General features: G+C 43.2%; 1 protein-coding gene across 1 annotated transcript in view; it reads left to right on the top strand.

Annotated features, from left to right (window-relative positions):
* fam120b (family with sequence similarity 120 member B) overlaps positions 1-25,000 on the top strand; it is a gene marked incomplete at both ends in the record, with an annotated part of 154,239 nt that overhangs the window by 54,345 nt on the left and 74,894 nt on the right. Inside the window, 2 exon segments of the mRNA XM_084308226.1 lie at positions 554-704; positions 14,839-14,963. Of these exon segments, the coding sequence (XP_084164352.1) occupies positions 554-704; positions 14,839-14,963 (276 nt within the window).

Raw genomic sequence — 25,000 nt, 5'->3', positions numbered from 1 at the left:
CAATCGAAGAAGAGTCGTCCCCAAATCCATTCCATGTCATATATGAGATCACCGTCCCGGTGCTGTCTGGGAACATGTTTGGTATCATGTGTGTGTCTCTCTCCGTCCGTCTGTGAGTCTCTCGTTTGTTTGGCTCATGTGGGTGGGCCATCTGACTTGGGAGAAGTTTGGCTTGGTGTCTGTGTGTCTGTGTGTCTTTTGTTCTGCGCACATGTGTGAGTGATATTATGTTGAAAGGTGTCTTAACGTGTGTATCTTTGTTCTGTGTTTGATTGTAATTTTAGTTTCTCCAGAAGTGCATATGTATGTGAGAGAGAGAGAGAGAGAGAGAGAGAGAGAGAGAGAGAGAGAGAGAGAGAGAGTGCATGTGCGTGCACGTGTGTGTACATCTGTTTGTTGTTGTGCACATGAGCATGTCTGTCTTAATTTCATGCATGTGTGAGGGTGTGTGTGAAGTACAGTACGTGTGTGTGTGTGTGTGTGTGTGTGTGTGTGTGTGTGTGTGTGTGTGTGTGTCATCCTAAAGATGTCCCTCTCTCCTCCGGGCCTCCAGTCTGTGTCTGTTCCTGTCTCTAAGAGAGAAGGTTCTGGCGGTCGGCAGCAATGGAGGCAGAACACTGCAGTCCAACCCCATGCAGACCCCGGAACCCGACCAGAACCCACATCACACAGAGACCGGCCCAGAGGGGCTTCTACACAAGGAGGTGAAGGGAACAGAGACTATGATCACATCAAGTCTGTCCGTTTACTAAGTGTCTATAAAGGCTGTGTCGAGGTGGCCACATCAAAGGGTTCCAGGCGACTTCAGTATAGTGGTCGACCGATATGGGTTTTTCAACGGTCGATACTAGGGATGTCTGATATTATCGGCCGATATTGGCATAAAAATGTGATATCGGAAAATATCGGTATCGGTTTTCAATTTTATTTGAATTTAATTTTTATATATTTAAAATATACAATATTTAACCTTTATTCACCCAGGCAAGCAAGTAAGAACAAATTATTATTTTATTTATTGTCAAAGTATGCATAATGTTGTGTTAATTACACAACAAGAGATATGTAATGTTAATTACCTGAAATTATTCCGTTTTTTGGCGGGGGAAACCCTGCATATATTGGTATCGGTTGATATCGGTTGATATCGGTATCGGAAATGAAGAGTTGGACAATATCGGTATATCGGTATCGGTAAAAAAGCCAATATCGAACATCCCTATCGATACCGATATATATTTAAAGAGAAGGGCTGCCGATGGCCGATACAATGATTTCTTTGCTTTTGTGTCTGATAAAATACAACCATTTAAAAATGAGAAACAAAATTGCTGAATTGAAGTTACAAATTAAAATGTCACTAATGTTAGCTATATTGGTTAGCTAGCTTAGTTGGTTGATGACACTATAGGTTTGCATTGGCTATAATTGGTCTAAATAAACATGAACTTAGATAAAACTTTGCCTGACAAAATATTGCAAACATTTGGATATATATGTGGATACAAAATATTGCTCAAATGTGGATATAAAATATTGCAGTATTTTTTCCCTTCAAAATATCCTTGGAGCCCTATTTAGCTAGTGCTTTGGAGCCCTATTTAGCTAGTAAGCTAGCATGAATAGATTGGCATCAACAGATTCATTGTGATCTCTAGTGTCATAATGTTATCATTTTCACTCAAGCATTAGCACTGAGGCCACTAGAGCCCGGGAAATATGCTAATGTTGACGGATCGATAATGAAATCCGATATCGGCCGAAACCAATATTTGAAAAACGCTAATATTGGCGGACTACTTCAGTCTCCCAACAATTCAGGTCTTGCTTCCTTGCAATATTCAAGGTCTATATAATAATATGATATGTGGAAGTAAACACACATCAGTAGCTGACAAGGGTAATATTAGGTTTTCAGTAGTGATTTCAATAGTAATATTGGGTTTTCAGTAGTGATTTCAATAGTAATATTGGTTTTTGAGTAGTGATTTCAGTGGTACAAACGCTTTTAGATGTACGCGCTCAAAAATCTCTTGATTAGCTCTTTTCATCCCCCTGAAAAAGAAAAAGAACAACAACAAAAAACGAATTAGAATGCTCAAAGAAGATCGTCTCCCTCTCCACTCCTTTCCAACTCCCGAGTGGGAGAAAAAAACTAGGCCTGACAGTTGTAGAATGTGTGGTTGTAGTTCTCTGGTGCCCCTCAATGAACCACATTACCCAGAGGGTTGCAGTGTAATGAGCTCCATGTGTGCTGCGACCACACAAAACGCACACACAAACACACACATGCACATATACACACACATGCACACGCACGCTTGGCTCCTCGACATGCTTTGTCAGTGTATCAGTAATAGCAGCTTTCTGTTTATAGGCTGAGGGAGCTCTATTTTAAGAAACATAACAAGACAACCCCCCCCCTCTCTCTCTATTTCCCTTTATCTCTCTCGCTACTCTCTCTCTCTCTTCCTCTCCTCTCTCTTTCTTCCTCACTTTCTCTCTATCTCTCCCTCTCTCTGTCTTATGAATGAATGAATGAATGAATGAATGAATGAATGAATGAATGAATGAATGAATGAATGAATGAATGAATGAATGAAATTAATGAATGAAATGAATGAATGAAATGAATGAATGAAAACTTTATTTAACAGATTGCAGAATTGGTACAATACAGTACGGCTCAATACACACAATTGTTAAGGGGATGCAGACCAGAGAAAGACGTTTGTCTTGTTTACATCAGGGTCCCCCATTTTCAATTCATAGTGACATTTATGACATACACAACATACATGACATTTATGGCATAGGGACATACATGATATACAGGTATTTAGTACTGTTACATTTGTGACATATATGATATTCAAATATACAGTACTGTTACCCCTAGATCCTGACAGAGTATATAGATATGATGGGGAGGGGACTGTACATTAGGAGGGGCTGGGTGGGTGGGAGAGAAATATGCATACGGTGGGGAGGAGACTGTACATTACTCTCTCCCTTCCTCTTTACTTCCCCCACTTTCTCTCTCTATCTCTCTCTCCCTCCCTCTTTGGATTTTCTCTTTTTCTCTCTCTCGCTCTCTCTCTCTCTCTCTCTCTCTCTCTCTCTCTCTCTCTCTCTCTCTCTCTCTCTCTCTCTCTCTCTCTCTCTCTCCTCTCTCTGGCTACTCTCTCTCCCTATCTCTCTTACTCTCCCTATCTCTCTTACTCTCTTACTCTCTCTCTCTCATTACCCCTCTTCTCAGTGCTTGAGCCCAACAGTATTTATTTTTTACGTTACTTGTTACACACTCCAGAATTGCATGCGTGTGCGCAAGCTGTGCCTTGCTGCTGTTAGTACAGAGAGGGGCACAGAATATCCCTTTCCTGTAGAACATATGAAGACACATCTGATTATACTGTGAGCTTCCTGTTTTGTAAAATGATCATGGTATCATGTATCATGGTGTTTTAAGCTAAAAAATGTGCTCCATTGGATTGGAGCCTGGTGAGAGGATGCAGCACAATGTTAAGTTTCTCAATAAAGAAATCGGTTAAATGATATCTGGTACTAGTCAACATCACACCAGACAATGTTTAAATTATATCTGGTACTAGTCAACATCACACCAGACAATGTTTAAATTATATCTGGTACTAGTCAACATCACACCAGACAATGTTTAAATTGAGCATGGGTTAAGCTTTACATTTTTTTTTATAAAAGTTCAAATGAACCCTTTAAATCAAATCAAATGTATTTGTATAGCCTGCGATCACATGGAATTGCCCCCATGGGCTTTACAAGTCAAGACGAAACATCACAATAGATCCAGAACAAAAATGACCATAAAATCCACATATGCAACACTCCCAGACTTTCCCCAATGAAGATGAGAAACGACTCACTAAAACCCACAATTTTTGCATGATTGAAAACGATGGTTCGAACGTCCGTTCGAAAAACCCTGGCGAAGTTCGAATCCCAAAAACAGGCTTCGGGGACAGCTCTACTGTATACCTGTATATCAACACACTAGGGCGGTCATATTCCATATACCGTCTTGTTCTCTATTGTTTTTTTTTTTATCTACTTTTTCTCCAATTTTCTATTTTTCTCCCATCCCAATTTCGTATCGTCCAATTCTACCCTCCCCTGTCTCGAACGCTGTTTGGCCATGCCTCCCACAAGCCGGCTGTAATGTGGACGAAGCCTTGCATCACGTGTCCCCTCCGGTACTCGAGGTAGCAGCCGTCGCATCTTTTCACCTGCACAGCGCGATCTTTCAGCGTTGGGGGTCTACGCTTTGGAGGGACGCCGCCCCCGTCGCTTCCTGATTCTACTGCGCAGGCGCACCAACCGACCTGTAGGAGTCGCTGTCCACAACGTCCGATCCCCACCCATCAGCTTCCCACCCCCTAATACTGCCAAATGTATTAGTATGAACGACCAGCTAAACTGAATGCAATGCGGAGAGCTGGGCTCGAACCCAGCGTCTCCTGCATTGGTGGTGAGCGCCTTGCCCACTGCACCACCTAGCCGCCCCCTTGTTCTCTATTGTTATTATTTATTTATTGTTTGTTTTATTTATTTCTTACATTGCTTAGTGTGCACATCGTAAGAGCCAGTGGAGAAACATTCCACTGTTCATCTTATTGTTCATTGAACCCACACAAATGACAACAGATGCTGGCGGCTTGGTGAGGATGCATATGAGCTGTGCGTTCCTGGGCACACACACACACACACACACACACACACACACACACACACACACACACACACACACACACACACACACACACACACACACACACACACACACACACACAATATGGCACATCTACTGCTGCTGGAAGATATCGCTGATCGTGCACTGAGGAGCCAGACCAGACGCTCGAACCCTGTGCCACCACATGTCCAGGTACTGTCCAGTATCCACCTTGGGCACGTGCGGATCAAGGCACCCTCCCCATATACGTTTCCATATCTCAACAGAAAGCAATACCACTCCATCAAATCATCTGCGATGCCCAGAACCACCTGCTCTACTTGGTCTCACGCTTCTCAGGATGTGTACATGACTCCTACATCTTACAGAACAGATCTGTGGGTGTGCACTTCGAGCAAGGAGACGCTGGAGACGCATGGCTAATTGGTACGTACTGTATGTTACCGGTCTCGTATTGCTCTGCGTTGTGTTTCAAATTCCTATTCGACCCCTGTTAAGGGATCGCCCTGAGTGGGAGTTGAACCCCGGTCTCCCGCACCGGGGCCGACATCACAAACCGCTGTGCCAAGAAAGGATATCCCCTCTAAGCGCTCAGTTTGGATGCCTCTGGGGAGTGAGTTTACTTGCAGTACCGCTTACCATCCACAGCCACCAAACTACTTGTACCACATGACTGTGGATATACTGCGGTACCTCCGTGACACTCACCCCCCTAAACTCACTCCACCCAGGGCATCCGGGTCTATAGGCACCACTGTAACCGGTCTCGTATTGCTCTGCGTTGTGTTTCAAATTCCTATTCGACCCCTGTTAAGGGATCGCCCTGAGTGGGAGTTGAACCCCGGTCGCCCGCACCGGGGCCGACATCACAAACCGCTGCGCCAAGAAAGGATATCCCCTCTAAGCGCTCAGTTTGGATGCCTCTGGGGAGTGAGTTTACTTGCAGTACCGCTTACCATCCACAGCCACCGAACTACTTGTACCACGTGACTGTGGATATACTGCGGTACCTCTGTTACACATGCATAATTAATCGTTCCAGTAACAGTAGGCTTCTATAATTCTAATGACTTGTTTTATTAGGAGATCGCGGATATGCGTTGCCCCCCTGGTTCATGACCACACTCACCAACCCCCAGACGGAGCAGGAGGTGGCCTACAGTGAGAGCCAAGCTTTCGAGAAGAACGAGTGACGTTCTTCATTCAGGGGATCGCAGCTGAGAAAATGTTGGTCATTTACGAACACCTTTTCACACGTTCAGGCATCCGGAGGAGGACTTTCGTAACTGTGTTCGTACTAACTACTTACAAAGATAGTTACGGAGATAGTTACCTACACTTTCGATCATGAGGTCCATTGTCCACATGCAGGTTTAAATTGTCAGCTTCCATGATTGTTTTGGTTGTAGAGTAGGTCAGCCATGCCTTTTTATTGTCATTTTGGGAGTAAAGTATAAATCCTCATCCTGAAAGTAACCATACTCAGCACACTTAATTAAACCCGGAAGACAGCCGAAATCCAGCAATTCTAAGATTTCTAAAGAGGTCCCCAAAAGACACCCACCCACTCAACCATCAAGGTTTTTTTGGGGCTGGGCTGTCTGTGTGTATGTAGACAATTACTCAGTGCACTGACAGACTGTGTTTTATTCCGAAGTCTGTGATGGCGTCGTTACTAGAACTAGGCCACTACACGCAGCCACGGATCTGCCAACACTGTCTCTTTCGCACCGTTGGAGACCAGATGGACAACTCGGCTCAATGCCATGTAAGAACGGCGGCGGGCTCTGAGCTGTGCCGAGCCGTCTCCTGTTCTGACCCTGTCAGCTGCTGTGTCTCAGCGCCGTGTTTTCTGGGTTTCTACATGTGAAATATAACCCCTTGTTTCATTTCTAACAGACAGACAGACAGCAGTCATTACTACAGAACTGAGGGGAGATGGAACGTGCTTGTGTGTGTTTGTGTGTGTGTGTGTGTGTTTGTGTTTGTGTGTGTGTTTGTGTTTGTGTGTGTGTGTCTGTGTGTGGGTCTATGTGTGTGCGTGTATGTATCATGGTGCACCCATGCATGCACTCATGAATCGCTCTGCGAGCACCCTTGTGTGTGTGCCTGTGTGTGCCTGTGTCTGTGTCTGTGTCTGTGTCTGTGTGTGTGTGTGTGTGTGTGTGTGTGTGTGTGTGTGTGTGTGTGTGTGTGTGTGTGTGTGTGTGTGTGTGTGTGTGTGTGTGTGTGTGTGTGTGTGTGTGTGTGTGTGTGTGTGTGTGTGTGTGTGTGTGTGTGTGTGTGTGTGTGTGTGTGTGTGTGTGAGTAGCAGTGGCGCTATGTGGTAGCGCTGTGGTCCCGGTTTGGTTTTAGCTTGGAAGCAGGCCCGATGTTTAGTCTCTTCAGCGAATATCTGCGCTGCCCGCCTGCCTGGCCTCAGAGTTCCACTTCAGCAGTACATATTTGAGCTAAACGCTCTTAAACCTCATACTTCACATTCGGCTTTCGTTGGTCGCCATGTGGCTTTGAATAGAACGCTTGCCGCGACCAACGCACAGACACTTGGGTCTGTTTTTGTAAACAGTGCTCCTTAGGGGTTTTAGCCATTCGATCCTTTGATTTTGCTTATTTAGGCGAATATGAAATGTGTAGTAAAACTTTACATTTTGACCATGGTTTGATTTCAGTTTGTTTATTCGACACTTAAAGGGAAACTACACCCAATTTAAGAATTCACGCGTTATTCCTGTGGTCTAAGACAAAACAATGATTGAAAATGAACAACTCTCTCCCAAAAGAGTTCAAACTCAAACTTGACATGTCACCAAGTCTAAAGACAATGCATTGGGAAATATGTTATAGGTATAGGTGACGCTGAGAACACCCAGGGGAATGTTATGACTATATGGGTACGTTTACCTTTTCAGAACTGAGGACACTACTATGGAATGAAGCTAATTTGGATATAAAAACTCAAGAATCAAACTCTGGGTCCACAATATCTCCCATTCATTGTCATTGAAGCAGCTCCAGACTTTATACCCGAGGACATTATCACAAGTCTTACTTCTCTGGTTTCTGGCGTTAAGAAAGAGCAGCTCATGTTCACAAATATTGGCCATGTAAGTAACATATGTATGTGTGTAATGTGCAGGGACTGAGTCGGCATCAGTTTGATAAAATCAGAGTACACAAAGTACAACATTTTATAATAATATATAATAATAACTGGACTTTAGATAAGTCTTTATTCGGCATGCAGGCAGACACACATGCAATGGGCGGCACACACACAGGAACACACACACATGCAATTAGTTGGGTCGCCAATGCGATTGAGTCTCTGCACTTGACCCATCCTGTCGTTCCCCCCAAGGGCAGCCGGGAGCAGATAGGGCGGACGAGGACAAATCCAAGTGCTCCTGTCCGTCTTCGTCAGGGAGGCGACAGCGTTAGCGTTCTGTTGTGCATGTTTTTCCATTGGGGTTCTCTTATCGGGGAGGGGGGAAATAGTAATTCAGTTACTTTACTAGTTACTTACACCCAAAAGTAATGCGTGACTGTGAAAAGTAACTATTTAGTTACTTTAAAAAATATATATTTAATTGCTCCCATTAATGCCCTTACAGATTCTTATACAGTCAAAATCTGTTGATCAACTTGACAGTTTCCATTCATTTGCATTTGTGACGGATCGTACTGGTCTGCGTTGTGTTGTTGTTAAATGCTTATGTCCCGAGGGGGAGTCGAACAGGGGAGCTCCCGCGCCGCGGGCGACGACACAGGCCGCTGCACTAAGAAGTGAATCCACTCCTATGTACCGTACCTATGCGTCTGTTAACCCTGTTATGAGGAAGTGAGTTTAACTTACCAGCCCGTAATGCCACAGTCACTTGTCAACACCCCTGTTTCTGTGACTGTGGATATACTCACGGGCTTCCCCGTTACACTCACCTCCCTAAACTCACGCCCCTCAGGACATCCGGGTCATGGCACCACTGTGACGGATCGTACTGGTCTGCGTTGTGTTGTTGTTAAATGCTTATGTCCCGAGGGGGAGTCGAACAGGGGAGCTCCCGCGCCGCGGGTGACGACATAGGCCGCTGCACTAAGAAGTGAATCCACTCCTATGTACCGTACCTATGCGTCTATTAAACCTGTTATGAGGAAGTGAGTTTAACTTACCAGCCCGTAATGCCACAGTCACTTGTAAACACCCCTTGTTCTGAAGGTCCAGATTAACACTAAAAGTCTGCGTTTATTATTTTGTATAACTTGTATATTGTTTATATATATAAGATATATATCCAACGCCATCCGTTTGCATAATGGTATTCTCCGCTCGCCTCATTGGGTTTGACATTGGAGGCGCCACCAGACGAGCCCCCCAGACACAGTTCGAGACATGTCCAGACAAGTTCAGACTTGCCTATAGCAGGCGCATTGATTCCGGACAGGTAAATCGGCTGCGCCCTAGAAATCAGTCTGAGTATATATATTGTAGATGGTGCAAGCAGCCGCGGAGCAGTAACCTAACACCAGTGGAAGTAACGAGTCGGCAGTATCAGAACAGGAGAAGCAGCAGAGCGAGAGCGTGATACGTCCGGTACAGTTGTACACAGACCTACCAGCGGTGTATCGTTGCAGATAGCTAGTAGCTACTTAGATACGACTATAATATTGTAGAGCCATTATTGGCGCAGTATAGTGACTTGTGTAAGCGAAGTAACGTGGAGAAACGTATAGTTAAACCCAGCGGCGTTTGGATCTAACTACTCATTGAAGACCGTCTGCGGGCTAGCTTCCAGTACAAACGAAGCTAGCTAGCTACCATCTATGCCATCGGGCTTTTGGATTAATAGCTATTAACCCTGCCATCGGGCACTAGGATTACAAGGACCGGTTCCGTACGAGACCCCTTTTCTTCCAGTGACGACAGGATTATCCGACCAGTCTCCAATTCCTCCGGAGCTTGGAGCTCCAGAGGAGAACCATCGTCTACAACTACCCTTGCTTTGCCCTGTATCGCCTCGTCTCTCCCCACTCCCTGCAGAGCTCCGGTCGAGTATTCTTAACCTAGGAACTATTCATTACAGCTGACTTTGATACTCTGACATTCTATTATTAAAAGAGAAACGTGATAATTCATATATGTATGTTGCTATGACGATTAAAATACTGTAAACTTGGTATCCTTGTCCCCGTGCCGTCAATTGAGTGTCCGCCATATTATCTAACTATACTGTCTGGCTATTAATATTCTTTAGTAGTGGTTTAATCTAAACAATCTTTAATACAGTCCGGGTTGTGTAGCCCCTCAGCTACAACCCTGTTTCTGTGACTGTGGATATACTCACGGGCTTCCCCGTTACACATTCACATCAGTGAACTCTGCTAAGCAATGTGTTCTATATACTATACAAACACAAAGAATGGGTACAATACAGTACAGCTCAATACAAACAACTGCTAAGAGGATGCAGACCAGAGAAATACTTTAGTCTTGTTTACATAAGGTGAACGATGAATTCTCTTTTTCCTCTCTCTCTCTCTCTCTCTCTCTCTCTCTCTCTCTCTCTCTCTCTCTCTCTCTCTCTCTCTCTCTCTCTCTCTCTCTCTCTCTTTCTCTCTCTCTCTCTCTCTCTCTCTCTCTCTCTCTCTCTCTCTCTCTCTCTCTCTCTCTCTCTCTCTCTCTCTCTCTCTCTCTCTCCTAGTATGTCTCTTGCTCTGTCTCTCATTCTCCCCCTCTTTCCTTCCTCCCTCCCATTATAAGCGTCTTGCAATGTTGGTTAAGATATGAAATACTTGCCAGTAGTGTACTGCATAGTAGTGCATACAGAGACTGTAAACAAACACGCTCACAACGTGTCTCCACAGTCCGCGATTATTAATGGGAATAGGAATATGTCAAGATATTGCTGACATGGTAGAACATACAGTATACAGTTATTACAGTATGGCTCGGCAGCCCGTCAAACCAAGCAGTCACCATGTACAGTATGGCTCGGCGGCCCATCAAATAATAACACAGTATTACACTCTGGTAACGTTAGTTAGCAACCAAGCTAGCCTCTATGCAGGCTTACCTGGCCAATGTGGTTGGGTCGTCCTCCTGGACAGATAGATTTGTTAAATCAGAATATCCACAGTGGTGTGCTTAGCTGGTCCCCAGTAAAGGACCCGCCGGCGAAAAATAAGTTGCTGCTCAATGAATGAATCCGAGAGAGGAATCCGAATTTCCCCTCTAACTAGTGCTATTCATTGCGTCGTTAATAAAGTTTTCAATCAATCAATCAAACAATGCCGTTTGTTTAGACATTCACAAGACTCGCATAACGTTACATAATGTTAGATAGCAAGCAAGCTAGTCGACAATATCTCCTCCTCCATGATTGCAATGCTATCTACAGTACTAGATCATTTGAATGTGCCCGCGAGGCGATGACGTTGTGGTCATGTTTAGATTTTAATGTGATTTGATTGGGCAGAAGCCAAATTAGAAAAAATGCCCCCTAACCTAGAACCATGTTGGGCCGTGTTAAGGCTTAGGCGCTAAGCCCAACCCAGCTCGAATCTTATTGGCTAATAATTAAGCAATAGGACGAATAAACAAAAAAAAATAAAACTGCCTAGCATCCAAAAACCCTCCAAATGTCAATCAAAATAATGGTACCAGGCTGGCAGACTGTCAGTCAGTCAGTATGGGCTGCCTCAATCAGTGACAGTGTTAGAGAGAGTGGGCACAGTTTCGCTCGTTCGGTTAATTTCTCCAGGAGGGAGATTATAACAGAGATGAAAAATAATGATTTTTTTTAAATTATTGTAAACTATACATTAAAAAAAATATATATATTTTTTTTATTTACTATTTTTTAATTTTTTTACTGTTTATATTTTTGGGGAAGCTTGGCTTCCCTTGGCTTCCATGAATATTCGCCACTGCAGTAGCAGTACACAGACCTAGCAGCAGTGGCGGCTCTGCCACTAGGGGCGCACGGGCGCCGACCCACCTGCAGGTGACCTGCTGTTAAATCAGAGAAGAAGAAAATAAAACTTTTTAGTTTTTTGTTTTATAGCCCTATAAATAATATAAACATGTTTAAAATGAATAATATTTACTAATTTTAAGTATGTTTGTATTTCCAATGCACAATATAACGTTATTATCTCAAATAAAAAACGCTCGTTTTCCTGAGCAGGGAGTGACATCACGTTTTTTTTATTTTTTTTTATTTTTTTTTTATTTCTCGGCCCGGGCTAAACACGATAGCGCTCTGAGTGCGCGTCACAGTTTGATCGCTGTATCCGTCACAGCCAATCAGTGCATAACGCGTTGTGCGTTGAAATATGACTATTATGTTGGAATCCGGGCACGATTTGAAGCGGTCTAGCCAGTAGCGTCAAGAATTTCTGTAGCCGCATTTCGCGGAGACGCTCTCTGATTGGCCGACGCCAGTATTTTTTTCCGTAGCAGAATTTCACAGAGACGATCTCTGATTGGCCGAATCCAATTTCTAATGTTCCAATTCTAGGTTATTCCTAGGTTGGTTGTGAGAATGATGCAGGCAGCTGTTTGTCTTAGACGAGCGTGCCGTGACTGCAAGTTCTTTAGACTGTTAAGCTTAGGCACTCTTTCAAAGTTGGTTAAGGTTAGAGTTTGTCTTAGAGCATGGCGATAGAACGCCAGGTAGTTAGCAGTCTGTTCGAGCGGAAATGGACAAAGGAATGTACTTGTGTTGTGCTAACAAGCTAACACTTGGCTAACAAGCTATATGGCGGATGCAGTCTGGAGACAGTGGACGGTGGTCTGGAATACATCATTCAACAGTGGATTATACACGTTTATCAAGCTCTCCTGCCCTGGACGTTTCAACTAAACAGTGAGTCTCTCTCTCTCTCTCTCTCTCTCTCTCTCTCTCTCTCTCGCTCTCTCTCTCGCTATACACAGCTGTCTCCGCGAAATGCGGCTACGGAAAAAAGTATTGACTGTGCTTGCTGAGACGATAATTAATAGGCTAGCGATTCAAAACGCGCTGCTGTGTTGTAAACTATAACATTAATTTAGCTGCTGCTGATGCATAATGAATGAATGGTGAGTTGTTTAAAATGACAACATACATGTGTTAATTATTTGATTTGATTGATCCGAGAGACAGAGAGAGATTGCTCCAGAGCATCTCAGAGCATTACATTTTCAACTCGACCTATTAACGTGAACTGCGAACCACAAGGCACCAGCGGCAGCGGCCGCCACTGCCTAGCAGTACACACACATAACAGTATACACACCTATAGCAGTACACACACAACAGTATACACACCTAGCAGTACACACACATAACAGTATACACCCCTTTTTTTATTTATAGGAATAAAAAAATATATGATAATTCTCTAATAGTATTTTCCCAGGAGCCACTTTACTTTATAGTCACAACCAAAATATACGACTGTGGTTTGCCACCTACTCACCTTAAACATCTTGGAGTTACATTTTCTTGATACTTACTTTGAATGTGGGGGTCTTAAAGTATCAAATTAAAATCTTCCATATTGTTTCCAATAGTTAGAGTTAGTTGTGTCATGTATATTTATTAGGGTTATGGTTTGTTCCCACTCAGCTGGGGATATATTGCATGAAAGTACATTTTGCCATTTGTATTTTACATTTACATGCATTTGGTTATCATTTGGTTAGCTTATTATAACCATCTTAGTACTTAAGACTTTAGTTTCAACCCCACAGTCATGTATCATAAGCATATATTTTATCAGTGGATTTATAGCTTGAATATATGTATTTTTTATGTATAATTTAAAAAAAAATTACTTCTCACTCTGAAGATTTTAAATACATTTTATTTATTTCTCCACAAACATTTGTCAAAGATGTTCTTAAACCTTTAGAAGGCCACATTTTAAATGTCTGATCAACTTTGTTAGGAGGGAGGTCTGGATCAGTTCCCATTTCTTTGGGGGAAAAAAAAAAATCTTCCTTTAGTGATTCTGACATACTTCCATACGTGTAGCAATTACCCATCTATGATCTAGATTCTTGACGTATAATTTTTTATAATTGGAGAAAGGCAGAACATTCAGTGGTATATCTCCACACTTTAGTTCCATCTCTCTGCATCTTGTACGTGAGCTTTCTATCATCCACATTTTCTTACTTAAGCCGCTTGATAGTTAGTGTGCAGGTTTGGTAACTTTGGTAGACCATTTTTAGATTTTTAATTTCTATTCCTGCCATTTAATTTTTATTTAATTGTATTCTTTCAATTCCATATGAATGATTTCATTATAATATAATCCCATTGTTTGAACATGTTAGAGACGAAATATTCTGTATATGGGTAGTGCTTTGAAAAGGAATAAACATTTAGGTAAAATATGAATCTGTATTATTTTGAGTCTTTCCCAAAGGGAAAGTGGAATCATAGACCATCTATTTAAGTCTTGTTTGATTTGATTTATTCATTGATTTATTATTATTATTATTATTATTATTATTATTTATTTATTTTGAGATTTGTTTACATTCAATGATATATCTCCAAATTATTCAATTAACACTTCATTAACACTTCAATTGACTGTTCAGGTTGAAATTGATTAAAATATCATCTGTGTACATCGACAATTTATGATTTCCTCCTGCTTTTATTTATGTTCTAATCCAATATGTTCTGCTAATGGTTCAATACATAGAGCAAAGATCAGTGGGGATAACAGATCCCCCTTTCTAGTATCTTTCAATATCTTGAATATACCTCATTAACTCTGACTCTGGCATTTGGCTGTTACATAATGGCCAGCTAATTTATAAAGGTGCTGTGTTTATAAAGTTTTCAAATACTGTAGATAAGGCCATAAGACCATATCATAAGGCCTTTTCAGTGTCAAGGGTAACCATTCCCACAGGGAGATTCTGTTTCTGAGCAATCTCTATAATGTTTAATGTTCGTCTCACATTATCAACAAGCTTGGACAGCTTCATTAACATTATTTATTTAGCTTTTTTTTGTGCACTGCTGTTTGCTCACTGGCAACACTATATGTTAGGAAGTTAGGAGTTAGACATTATCTGGTATATTGACTTTGACCCCCGGTTTGTGCCTCTTATTCAGGACGACCTTTGGGTGACAGAGATGGATGGAGGGAGCGCGGAGAGAGCCCAGATCACTACCACCAACGTGGACAGAGATGGAGGGGGAGAGGAGACTAGAAGAGAGCAAGGCGGATACCACGGAAGGTTGGAATGGAGGGAGGAGGAGAGATGAGGAGAGGTCATCAGCAGCCGTCCTCCCACACTGACCCTCGCTTACTGCATGCAGCACCCCGCCGGAAGCTTCACATGGGTGCCCCACTCCAGGGACAGATTCCACAACATCGGGGAAAGATTCCAGCTGGCTCCCAGGTGAACTGAACCACCAGCATGACAGTAGAATATCATCAGTGTCTGATCTATAAGTTACTGGGTTATTTACTGGGTTGTTATACACATGCCATTGTGTGTCCCTCAAACTAAACTGTTGTGTAAATCTGAATGAACAATAAAAAAATATATATAATTTAGTCTCCCTTTAGTTTCCATGATATGTCTTGTAGCATAAAACACATGTTGTTTTTAAAAGAGTTTTAAACACTTTTTTGTGCAAAGCATTACAATTTAAAAATGGCCCGTCCCTCTGCATGATCTTTCTTCTTTGACTATTGAGGCCAAACCTAAACTTATATAAAGCCTCAAGTGTGGTTTCATCACAAGACAACAAAGATAGCCTGAGATGGCAAGGCACATTTTTCTGACAGGTAAGGATCTACTTCATCCAAAAAGGGGCTTGAAGACTTTTAAAACTTTGAAAATAAATGTTTAGGAATGGGCACGTTTTCGTATAATGACTCTACTCTGTATAGTATACCGGTATAAACATTTCTCTTCTGTACTAAACTCTACTGTTCTGTACTGTATTGTACTAAACTACTGCTCTGCACTGCTTTACTCTGCTCTCTTTTCTATATTCTATTCTGTTCTGTACTAAACTCTACTGTTCTGTTCTGTACTAAACTCTACTGCTCTGTTCTGTACTAAACTCTACTGCTCTGTTCTGTACTAAACTCTACTGCTCTGTACTAAACTCTACTGCTCTGTTCTGTACTAAACTCTACTGTTCTGTTCTGTACTAAACTCAACTGTTCTGTTCTGTTCTGTTCTGCTCTGTTCTGTTTTGTTCTCTTTTGTTATCTTCTGTTCTGTTCTGTTCTGCTCTGCTCTGCTCTCCTCTCCTCTCCTCTCCTCTCCTCTCCTCTCCTCTCCTCTCCTCTCCTCTCCTCTCCTCTCCTCTCCTCTCCTCTCCTCTCCTCTCCTCTCCTCTGTTCTGCTCTGCTCTGCTCTGCTCTGTTCTGTTCTGCTCTGCTCTGCTCTGTTCTGCTCTGTTCTGCTCTGCTCTGCTCTGCTCTGCTCTGCTCTGTTCTGCTCTGCTCTGCTCTGCTCTGCTCTGCTCTGCTCTGCTCTGTTCTGCTCTGTTCTGCTCTGCTCTGCTCTGCTCTGCTCTGTTCTGCTCTGCTCTGCTCTGCTCTGCTCTGCTCTGCTCTGCTCTGCTCTGTTCTGCTCTGCTCTGTTCTTTTTTTTGTATCTACTTTTTCTCCCATCCCAATTTAGTCGTTATGCCAATTCCCTTCCTGGTCGTTGCGCGCATTTCCCCCCACTTGCCGGTCTAGGGAGGGTTGATAGATATGCCTCCTCCGATACATGTGGAGTCAGCCAGCCGCTTCTTTTCACCTGACAGCGAGGACTCTCACCGGGGGAGCGTAACACGTGGGAGGATCACACTACTTCCCCCAGTTCCCTTCCTCGCTGAGCAGGCGCCCCAACCGACCTGTAGGAGTCGCTGTTTACAACGACCAGGATACACACCCCACCGGCTTCCCACCCGCTAACACTGCCAATTGTGTTAGTATGGACGACCGACCAAGCCGGGGGTACCGCTGACAGCTGGATTCGATACCAGTGTCTCTGCGGTGGTAGGCAGGTGCTTAGTCCGCTGCGCTATCCAGCCGCCCTCTCTTCTGTTCAGTTCTAAAATCGACTGACCTGCTCTGTTGTCTCTTCTCTAGGTGGTCCCACCCCTCCAGGAGCAGGACCCTAATCCACCCCGGAGAGGAGAGAAAGGGGGAGAAGACAGGAGGTGCAGAAAGGAGATAGGGAAGCTACAGCATAAAGGAACCCAGACAGGAGAGGAGAATGAGGAGGAGGAGGAGCGGCGTTGAGTTACTCTGAGCAAACTGATTTAGTGAATTACCCATCAGGAATGTTTGTCCAAGGGATGAAGCGGGAACTGATGGGGTGGATGGATGCGGGATAAGACTTCTGAAGTTCTCAACAAACAACATGTGTTTCATGTCAAACGTGCACTGACTGACGGATGAGCTGCTAATCGCCAAGCCTATTCTTTTCCTGTCTTTATCTTTGACAATAAAAGTTTTTTCCTTAAAAGAAAAGTGGTGTGAGTGTTGGAGTAGTCTTTCATGGTGTCAGTGTGATGTTTGTGTGTTTGAAGTGTGTTTAACCCTTTCAAGTATTTTTTACTTGTAGACAATTGAAATGTTGCTCTCAACTACAACTCACATTTGTAAATAAAATAAAATAAACATAATTCATTTTTATTATATCAAAGATGTCATTCTAGCTAGATGGGAAAATTCTTATAAATATACATCAATTGTTACTTATTAATTATTACTCCATAACAATATGATATTTCAGGCTCGGATATATCCCTCTACACGGAGTCGATGGGTACTCTGGCATTATTGACTTATGTTAAAAAAAGATATTCTGCAAAATTCGCCAAACGATGACTAGTTATGTGCTGAAGTGGCTGTTAGAGCAGACAGGCTTAAGCCTTCTCAGCAGAACATTTACAATTATCTGGTTGGTGGCCAGTGCTAATTTCACACCTTGGAACTGACCCAAGGTCAGTGTCTAGGACTGTGTGGCTGTTTGATGTGATTGATTCTGGAAGAGTACCTCAGACCTTGGTGTGTGTGTGTGTGTGTTCCCGACTTAACTATGAAATCGGGGACACATTTTAGATCACAAAACAGTTGACAGGGGGATGGAAAACGCCGTCCCCAGTTGGAAAAAGAAGCAGATTTTCCGGTCAATGGTTAAGCTTAGGGTGGGGTCATAGGTTAGTGTTAGGCATGTATTGGGTAAGGTTATGGTAGGAGTAAGGGGCTAGGGAATGAATCTTAGGTCAATGCAGTGTACACAATTTTGGCGTAGAAATGTGTGTGTGTGTGTGTGTGTGTGTGTGTGTGTGTGTGTGTGTGTGTGTGTGTGTGTGTGTGTGTGTGTGTGTGTGTGTGTGTGTGTGTGTGTGTGTGTGTGTGTGTGTGTGTGTGTGTGTGTGTGTGTGTGTGTGTGTGTGTGTGTGTGTGTGTGTGTGTGTGTGTTGGACGCATCAGGAGTGTGTAGTTCATATTGTCAGGCTGTTTCTTCCTCCACCGATGTGATCACCATAAAACTGGAGCGGAGAGGAAGAGGATATGGAGAAAGTTCCACAGAGTGTTAAAAATCACTGCTTTTTCCTACATCTGCACACACACGCACACACACACACGCACACACACACACACACACACACACACACACACACACACACACACACACACACACACACACACACACACACACACACACGTATATACATCCAGGATTATGTAGTGAGCAATTCTTTAGTCCAGTGTGTGTGTGTGTGTGTGTGTGTGTGTGTGTGTGTGTGTGTGTGTGTGTGTGTGTGTGTGTGTGTGTGTGTGTGTGTGTGTGTGTGTGTGTGTGTGTGTGTGTGTGTGTGCGTGCGTCTATAGGCAAAGCAGGAAAGACAGCGGCGTGATTTATACGACAGACGGGTTGTGGGAGTTAAGTAGGTTGTTGATACAGTGATGGTGAGATTGTGTGTTTGAGAGAGAGAGAGAGAGAGAGAGAGAGAGAGAGAGAGAGAGAGAGAGAGAGAGAGAGAGAGAGAGAGAGAGAGAGGGATCGACAGAGATCCAGTGCAAACAAACTATGTCGAATTCTTGTACAATTGTAGATAATTTCAGCAACCTTATTTTCAGCTTGATGATTTCTTTTGGTTTTTGTCTAGAGACCATTGACCTCACCGGAGGTAGGCGGGGGCCATTCCCTTCGCTGCGCAATATGCCAGGTCGAGGACCTTGAAGCGCGTTCGTGTGCCAGTGCAGGTCCATAAGAAGTGGGGTAACATGGGCTGACTTTGATAAGTTGGAGATCAGGCGGGCGGCTGCGTTCTGAATGAGTTGAAGAGGCTTGGTGGCGGTGGTCGGTAGACCAGCGAGCAGTGCATTGCAATAGTTGAGGCGAGACATGACAAAATGTTGCTTGGACAAGGAGTTGAGTGGCTTCTTTTGATAGCAATGTCGGTGATTCCCTCATTTAGCCTCATATCTAACAGCAGTGTTTTTGACTCCCTGGAGGGCTGTCCCCGACTAAGGATTTGGATGGTCGACTAGGATTGGCCAAAATTTGCCGTTAGTCGACTATTGGTCGAAAAAAAAAAAAAAAAAAGTATAATATTTTAATATCTTTTTTTATTTTTTTTTATTTATTTTTTTTATTTTGTATCATTCCATTTGGACTGTGGGGGGTGCTTAATGTCTGAAGGAGTCGACTGAAGGCTTCTTGTCCTCTGCAAAAGCATGCAATTGGTCCACTGATGGATACATCTTGATATTTGTCTACTCTAGTGTGTTCATTAGATGGGTGAAATCCTCTTTCAGTGCCTCTGTGCCTGTTTTCGTAGGCAGTTAGCCTCTCTGGTATGCGTGCCATTAGCGTTAGCCACGCTTCTAGGCCTCTTTTCTTTTGGAAAGAATGATAAAAAAATAATAATAATAATATTTTTTTTTTTTTTTTTTTTTTTTTTTTATATTTTTTTAATATTCGACTACGGCTCCTTTCGACCGATTAGTCGACTAATCGATTAATAGGGGTCAGCCCACTGTCTTCACAGCTGTGGGTCTCATCACAATGAGTCGGTCTACACTGAACACAGCAGGTCCGGCACCGGGCAGCACGATGCGCCGACAACAACAAGGAGCACATCATGGAAAGACCAAAGCAGGCACCCCATCTGTACCAACAGCATGGAGGTCGAGCGTGTCGTGTCGCCATCTTCAAATTCCAAGGATCTCTCTTGGTAAACGGTGCATTTATCTATACGCTGCTGTCGGGACAAAACCTCATAACTCCATTTTTTGAAAAAAAAAATTATTATATAAATCAACTCCGTAGATCATCCTCCATATGTGTGTGTGGGTTTTACAAAGTTTAAACAATGGGAAAGCATTAAACCGATCATCTGTCTAAACCTCCTAACTCTATTCACCCTCAAATCTGTGTTAGTTTTTTTCATCTGCTGAAAAGTTGGGTTTTTGGAGTTATGAGGTTTTGTCCCGACAGCAGCGTATAGCAGCTTTTATCCAAAGCGGTTTACAATTTATGTCTCACATTCACCCGTTCACTCACGCATTCTCACACTGACGGCGGAGGCGTCAACCATGCAAGGTGCCAACCTGCTCATCGGGAGCAATTAGGGGTTAAGTGTCTTGCTCAAGGACACTTTGAAGCGCTGCCCGCCCGGGAGGAGCGGGAATCGAACCGGGAACCTTCAATTACCAGACAACCGCTCTATACCTCCTGAGCCACTGTACTCACTAACTGCATCACACAGTCTGGTAGCTATGGCAACTGCTCTGCCTCGGACCGGAAAGCAGCGCAGAGGAGGGTGAGAACCGCCCGACACATCACCGGTACGACACCACCACTCCCTGCACTTGAGGCTGTGCAGCACAAACAGTGTCTGAGGACGGAAGGCACGCGATATTATCAAGGTCCCATCTCATCCCAACCACAGACTGTTCGCCCTCCTCCCCTCTGGGAGGTTGTTATATTATTATTATTATTATTATTATTATTATTATTATTATTATTATTATTATTATTATTATTATTATTATTATTATTATTATTATTATTATTATTATTATTATTATTATTATTATTATTATTATTATTACTATATCAGCTGTCACCTCGCTGAACTCTGCACCATGACCACCCACCCCCTGGATTTGATCTCTCTTTCTCTCTCCATTCACCTTCTGCCCTTTCACTTCCTCCCTTTCCTTCTGTCCTCTCTCTCTCTCTCACTCTCTTATTTCATCCCTCCCTCTCTCTCTCTAACCCTGCCTTACCTCTCCCTCTTTTTCCCATTCTCCCTTCGCTCCTGTCCCCCCCCCCCTCTCTCTCTCTCTCTCTCTTTCTCTTTCTCTCTCTCTCTTTCTCTCTCTCTCTCTCGCTCGTGCGAGCACACACACACACACACACACACACACACACACACACACACACACACACACACACACACACACACACTCTCCATACCGGCGTATACACTGAACTCTGTTGCCTATACTCAAGGCTCTGATGCTTATACTCAACCTATAGGCTATCGTATGAACTCCGTTGCCTGTACTCAATCGATACTTATTTACTGCGTAAACTGTCTTACACTGTACTCATAACTACCTTCATTATATGACTATATTCAATCTCTATCCAACACTGTATGTTAGCAATATACAATAACACTGTATATAAATGTATCTAGATCTGTATATATCCACACCTACTCGTATTAGTTAAACCACTGGCTAGTATGATTTATTACCATAGTGTATTCATACTTGTACCACTGTATATAATAATACTAGGGATGTCCGATATTATCGGCCGACCGATATTATCGGCCGATATCGGCAGTAAAATGTGATATCGGAAAATATCGGTATCGGTTAAAAAAATAAAATAAACAATAACAATATTTGTTATATATATATCCAGTGAAATTATTAGTTACCTGAAATTATTCCGTTTTTTGTAGTGGGAAACCCTGCATATATCGGTATCGGTTGATATCGGTATCGGAAATTAAGAGTTGGACAATATCGGAATATCGGTATCGGTAAAAAAGCCAATATCGAGCATCCCTAAATAATACTGTACATACATTAGCTTAGCATATTTACTCCGTAGCTTTGTCATATATACTCTATATTCACATGTTATACTGTATACTGCAAAGTATTCTACGTTGCACTCTGGTTAGATGCCACATTAATTAAGAAGCGGGGGGAGAGAGAAAGAACAGAAGCGCGTGGTCCCTCAACCACAGGAAGCCCTACTTGGCCGGCTGACAGATCAGTTTCCTCTGTGTGTGTGTGTGTGTGTGTGCGTGTGTGTGTGCGTGTGTGTGTGTGTGTGTGTGTGTGGTGGAGGTCCGGGTGTGGTCCCTCCAGCAGTGGGTGGACAAACAGACAGCCAGCCCCCCCTCCAGGGCCTCCTCCCTGGAGGTGGACTCCCTGCGCGCGGGGCCCCTTTCCTTCCCTACAGGAGCTGAACACCACTGAAGTATCACGGCACCAAACCTGGGCAGTACCTGGCTGTCACATCAAAGATATCTCGTGGTGGTATCATATAGAGATATGGCGCAATAGGGCCATACATCCACGTGTTTTAAAGAATACAATGGCAAACTAGCTAAATACAGGGTTTTAAATGCAAGTTAAAGGGATAGTTCTGATTATTATTTTATATGATGTCATCGATTGGTGGACTTTCTCAGCACAATCAATGCTGTTCCTCATACTAGTGCAGGTTAGTTAGGTAGTTAGTAAGTAATACAACGTCAATGGGGTTGATCTCTTGTCTGTACAAGCTGACTGAGATAGAATCAAAATCAAAGTCTTTGCGGAGCACGTTTAATTTTTGGCTTAAGGGGAGCGACAATGTCGAGCGTGCTACGAAGGGCGGCATTAAGTTTGTCTGTAAAGAGATCAAGGGGGCCAGAGTAAGAGAGGAAGGGAGAGAGGGTGTCTGGTAGGCGTGTATGCTTTCCGCAACGGAGTTTGGTTTCCGGGTTCCTCTGATTGGCCGCGACCCCCACGTGACGCTGCCGCTCTGCTGTGTGTTGTGTTGCAGCGCGCACCAGAGCGGCAGAGGTCCCTGCCTTCCTCAATTTATACGCATGGAAGTATTGACTACGGAGTAACGAATAATTAAAAAAAGATACCGTTAACTGGAATATGTTGTGCCTTTACACATATGTTGGATTATGTAATTGGTTTGTCATGACAAACAAATAAAGGTTAACTAGAGTTGGGACAGTTGAGGCGTTAATACGACGGCTCATGTAGGATTCTACACTGTCTGGGCGAGAAACCGTCAGATCAATTTGAAATTTTATGAGGTAGTGGTCTGAGAGAGCAGGGACATAGGGAGTGAGACCGCGGGCTAGGACTAGGTCAAGGGTGTTCCCACCACTGTGAGTGGGTTGGTCAACGATTTGAATGAGACCGACAGAGTCAATGAAGCTCACCAAAATGTACTTCACAGTCAATTAGATTAGGACACAAAGTCGATTTCAAACTATCCGGAGCTAGTATGAGGAACAGCATGGATTGTGCGGAGAAAGACACATAAGCATGTATACACAGAAGAAAAATAATATATGCATGGTTGTTATATAGTTGGTGCCTATTCATAGTATTCAATTACAACGTCTCTGCAGACATCTTGGTAGGCAGATGACAGGTCAATCAATTAACAGGTGATCATCATTATATAACTGTAACCAATGAGACAACGATTTGAATGAGACCGACAGAGTCAATGAAGCTCACCAAAATGTACTTCACAGTCAATTAGATTAGGACACAAAGTCGATTTCAAACTATCCGGAGCTAGTATGAGGAACAGCATGGATTGTGCGGAGAAAGACACATAAGCATGTATACACAGAAGAAAAATAATATATGCATGGTTGTTATATAGTTGGTGCCTATTCATAGTATTCAATTACAACGTCTCTGCAGACATCTTGGTAGGCAGATGACAGGTCAATCAATTAACAGGTGATCATCATTATATAACTGTAACCAATGAGACAATGGGGAACATCTGCACTCTTAAAGATCCTCTCCACTCAAAAACATGTTATTATGTGACCAACTGCTCTTGGCGGCATGACTTTGACTATAGAGATTGTTATTTGTGGGGAGGCTGGGTGGCGCAGCGGAGATTACGCTCGTCACCAATGCAAGAGACTCCGGTCTCGAATCCGAGTGTCAGCATTGCCTCCGGCTTGGGCCAGCCGTCATACTAACTCATTGGCAGAGTTAGAGGGTGGAAGTCGATGGGTGGGGATTTGGGCGTTGTGGACAGCGACTCCTACAGGTCGGTTGGAGGACGCCTGCACAGCAGAGACAGGAAGTATCGGGGGTAGTGTGAGCCTCCCCTGCGTTACACCTCGCCACTGAGAGTCCACGCTGTCTGGTGAAAAGATGCGACAGGCTGCCTCCTCGTGTACGGGAGGGGACACCCGGACACGTGATGCAAGGCTTCTATCCTCCCTACAACCGACCAGTGGGGGGCATAGTCGAGCAACGTTCAAGACAGGGGAGGGGAGAATTAGAAATACGAAATTGGGATGGGTGAAAAATTGGATAAAAAAAAGAGATTGTTATTTGTGCAGAATTTGTGATGTTTACATTTACATTTTGTCATTTAGCTGACACTTTTATCCAAAGCGACTTACAGTACAAGTTTTGTACGACAAGTCAGCAGGAAGGGTACAACTCTATCAGCTGACTAACAATGTTCATCAAAGTGTTCAGACTTGAGTGCTACAGTGTTGAGTGTATGTTAGTATATTAGGAAGAGTGCATGGCAGTAAGAAGGTAATATATATATATATATATATAATTATTATTATTATTTATTTTTTTATAAGTCAAACCTCTCAGGTTCCAATATATGTTAACTTGACACCTTTAGCTTCAGTGTACACAGCAAGCTGAGTAGGTCTGAAATAAGCTGCTGACTTGAACAATTTGGTGGAAAAAAGTTTAGTTTTTATTCAATATAGGCTACTGTCGAATATTGGGTGGATTTGAAATACATCTGGAGGGGATCTTAACACTCAAACACAGTGATTTTGAACATTTTGCCTACTTCACTTTCTGCATTAGGCTCAACATGCTGTGAAAGTATAATCACCTTTTGGTTGCTTACAGAGGAACAAACAGATTTCCCTTTTGACTCTGTGAACAGATGTGTTGAAACTATCAACAAACCAGCACACATATCAATCTGTCCTCCTGTTCAAACACTTTCATCCAGAATGTCCCCGAATGTCTCTCTCAAAAATG

The sequence above is a fragment of the Notolepis coatsorum genome (genome assembly GCF_963971535.1).
Source record: "Notolepis coatsorum genome assembly, chromosome: 2".
In the NCBI taxonomy this organism is placed as follows: Eukaryota; Metazoa; Chordata; class Actinopteri; order Aulopiformes; family Paralepididae; genus Notolepis; species Notolepis coatsorum.
Note: the sequence above shows the minus strand (reverse complement) of the source record. Positions and strands in the feature narration are given on the sequence as shown.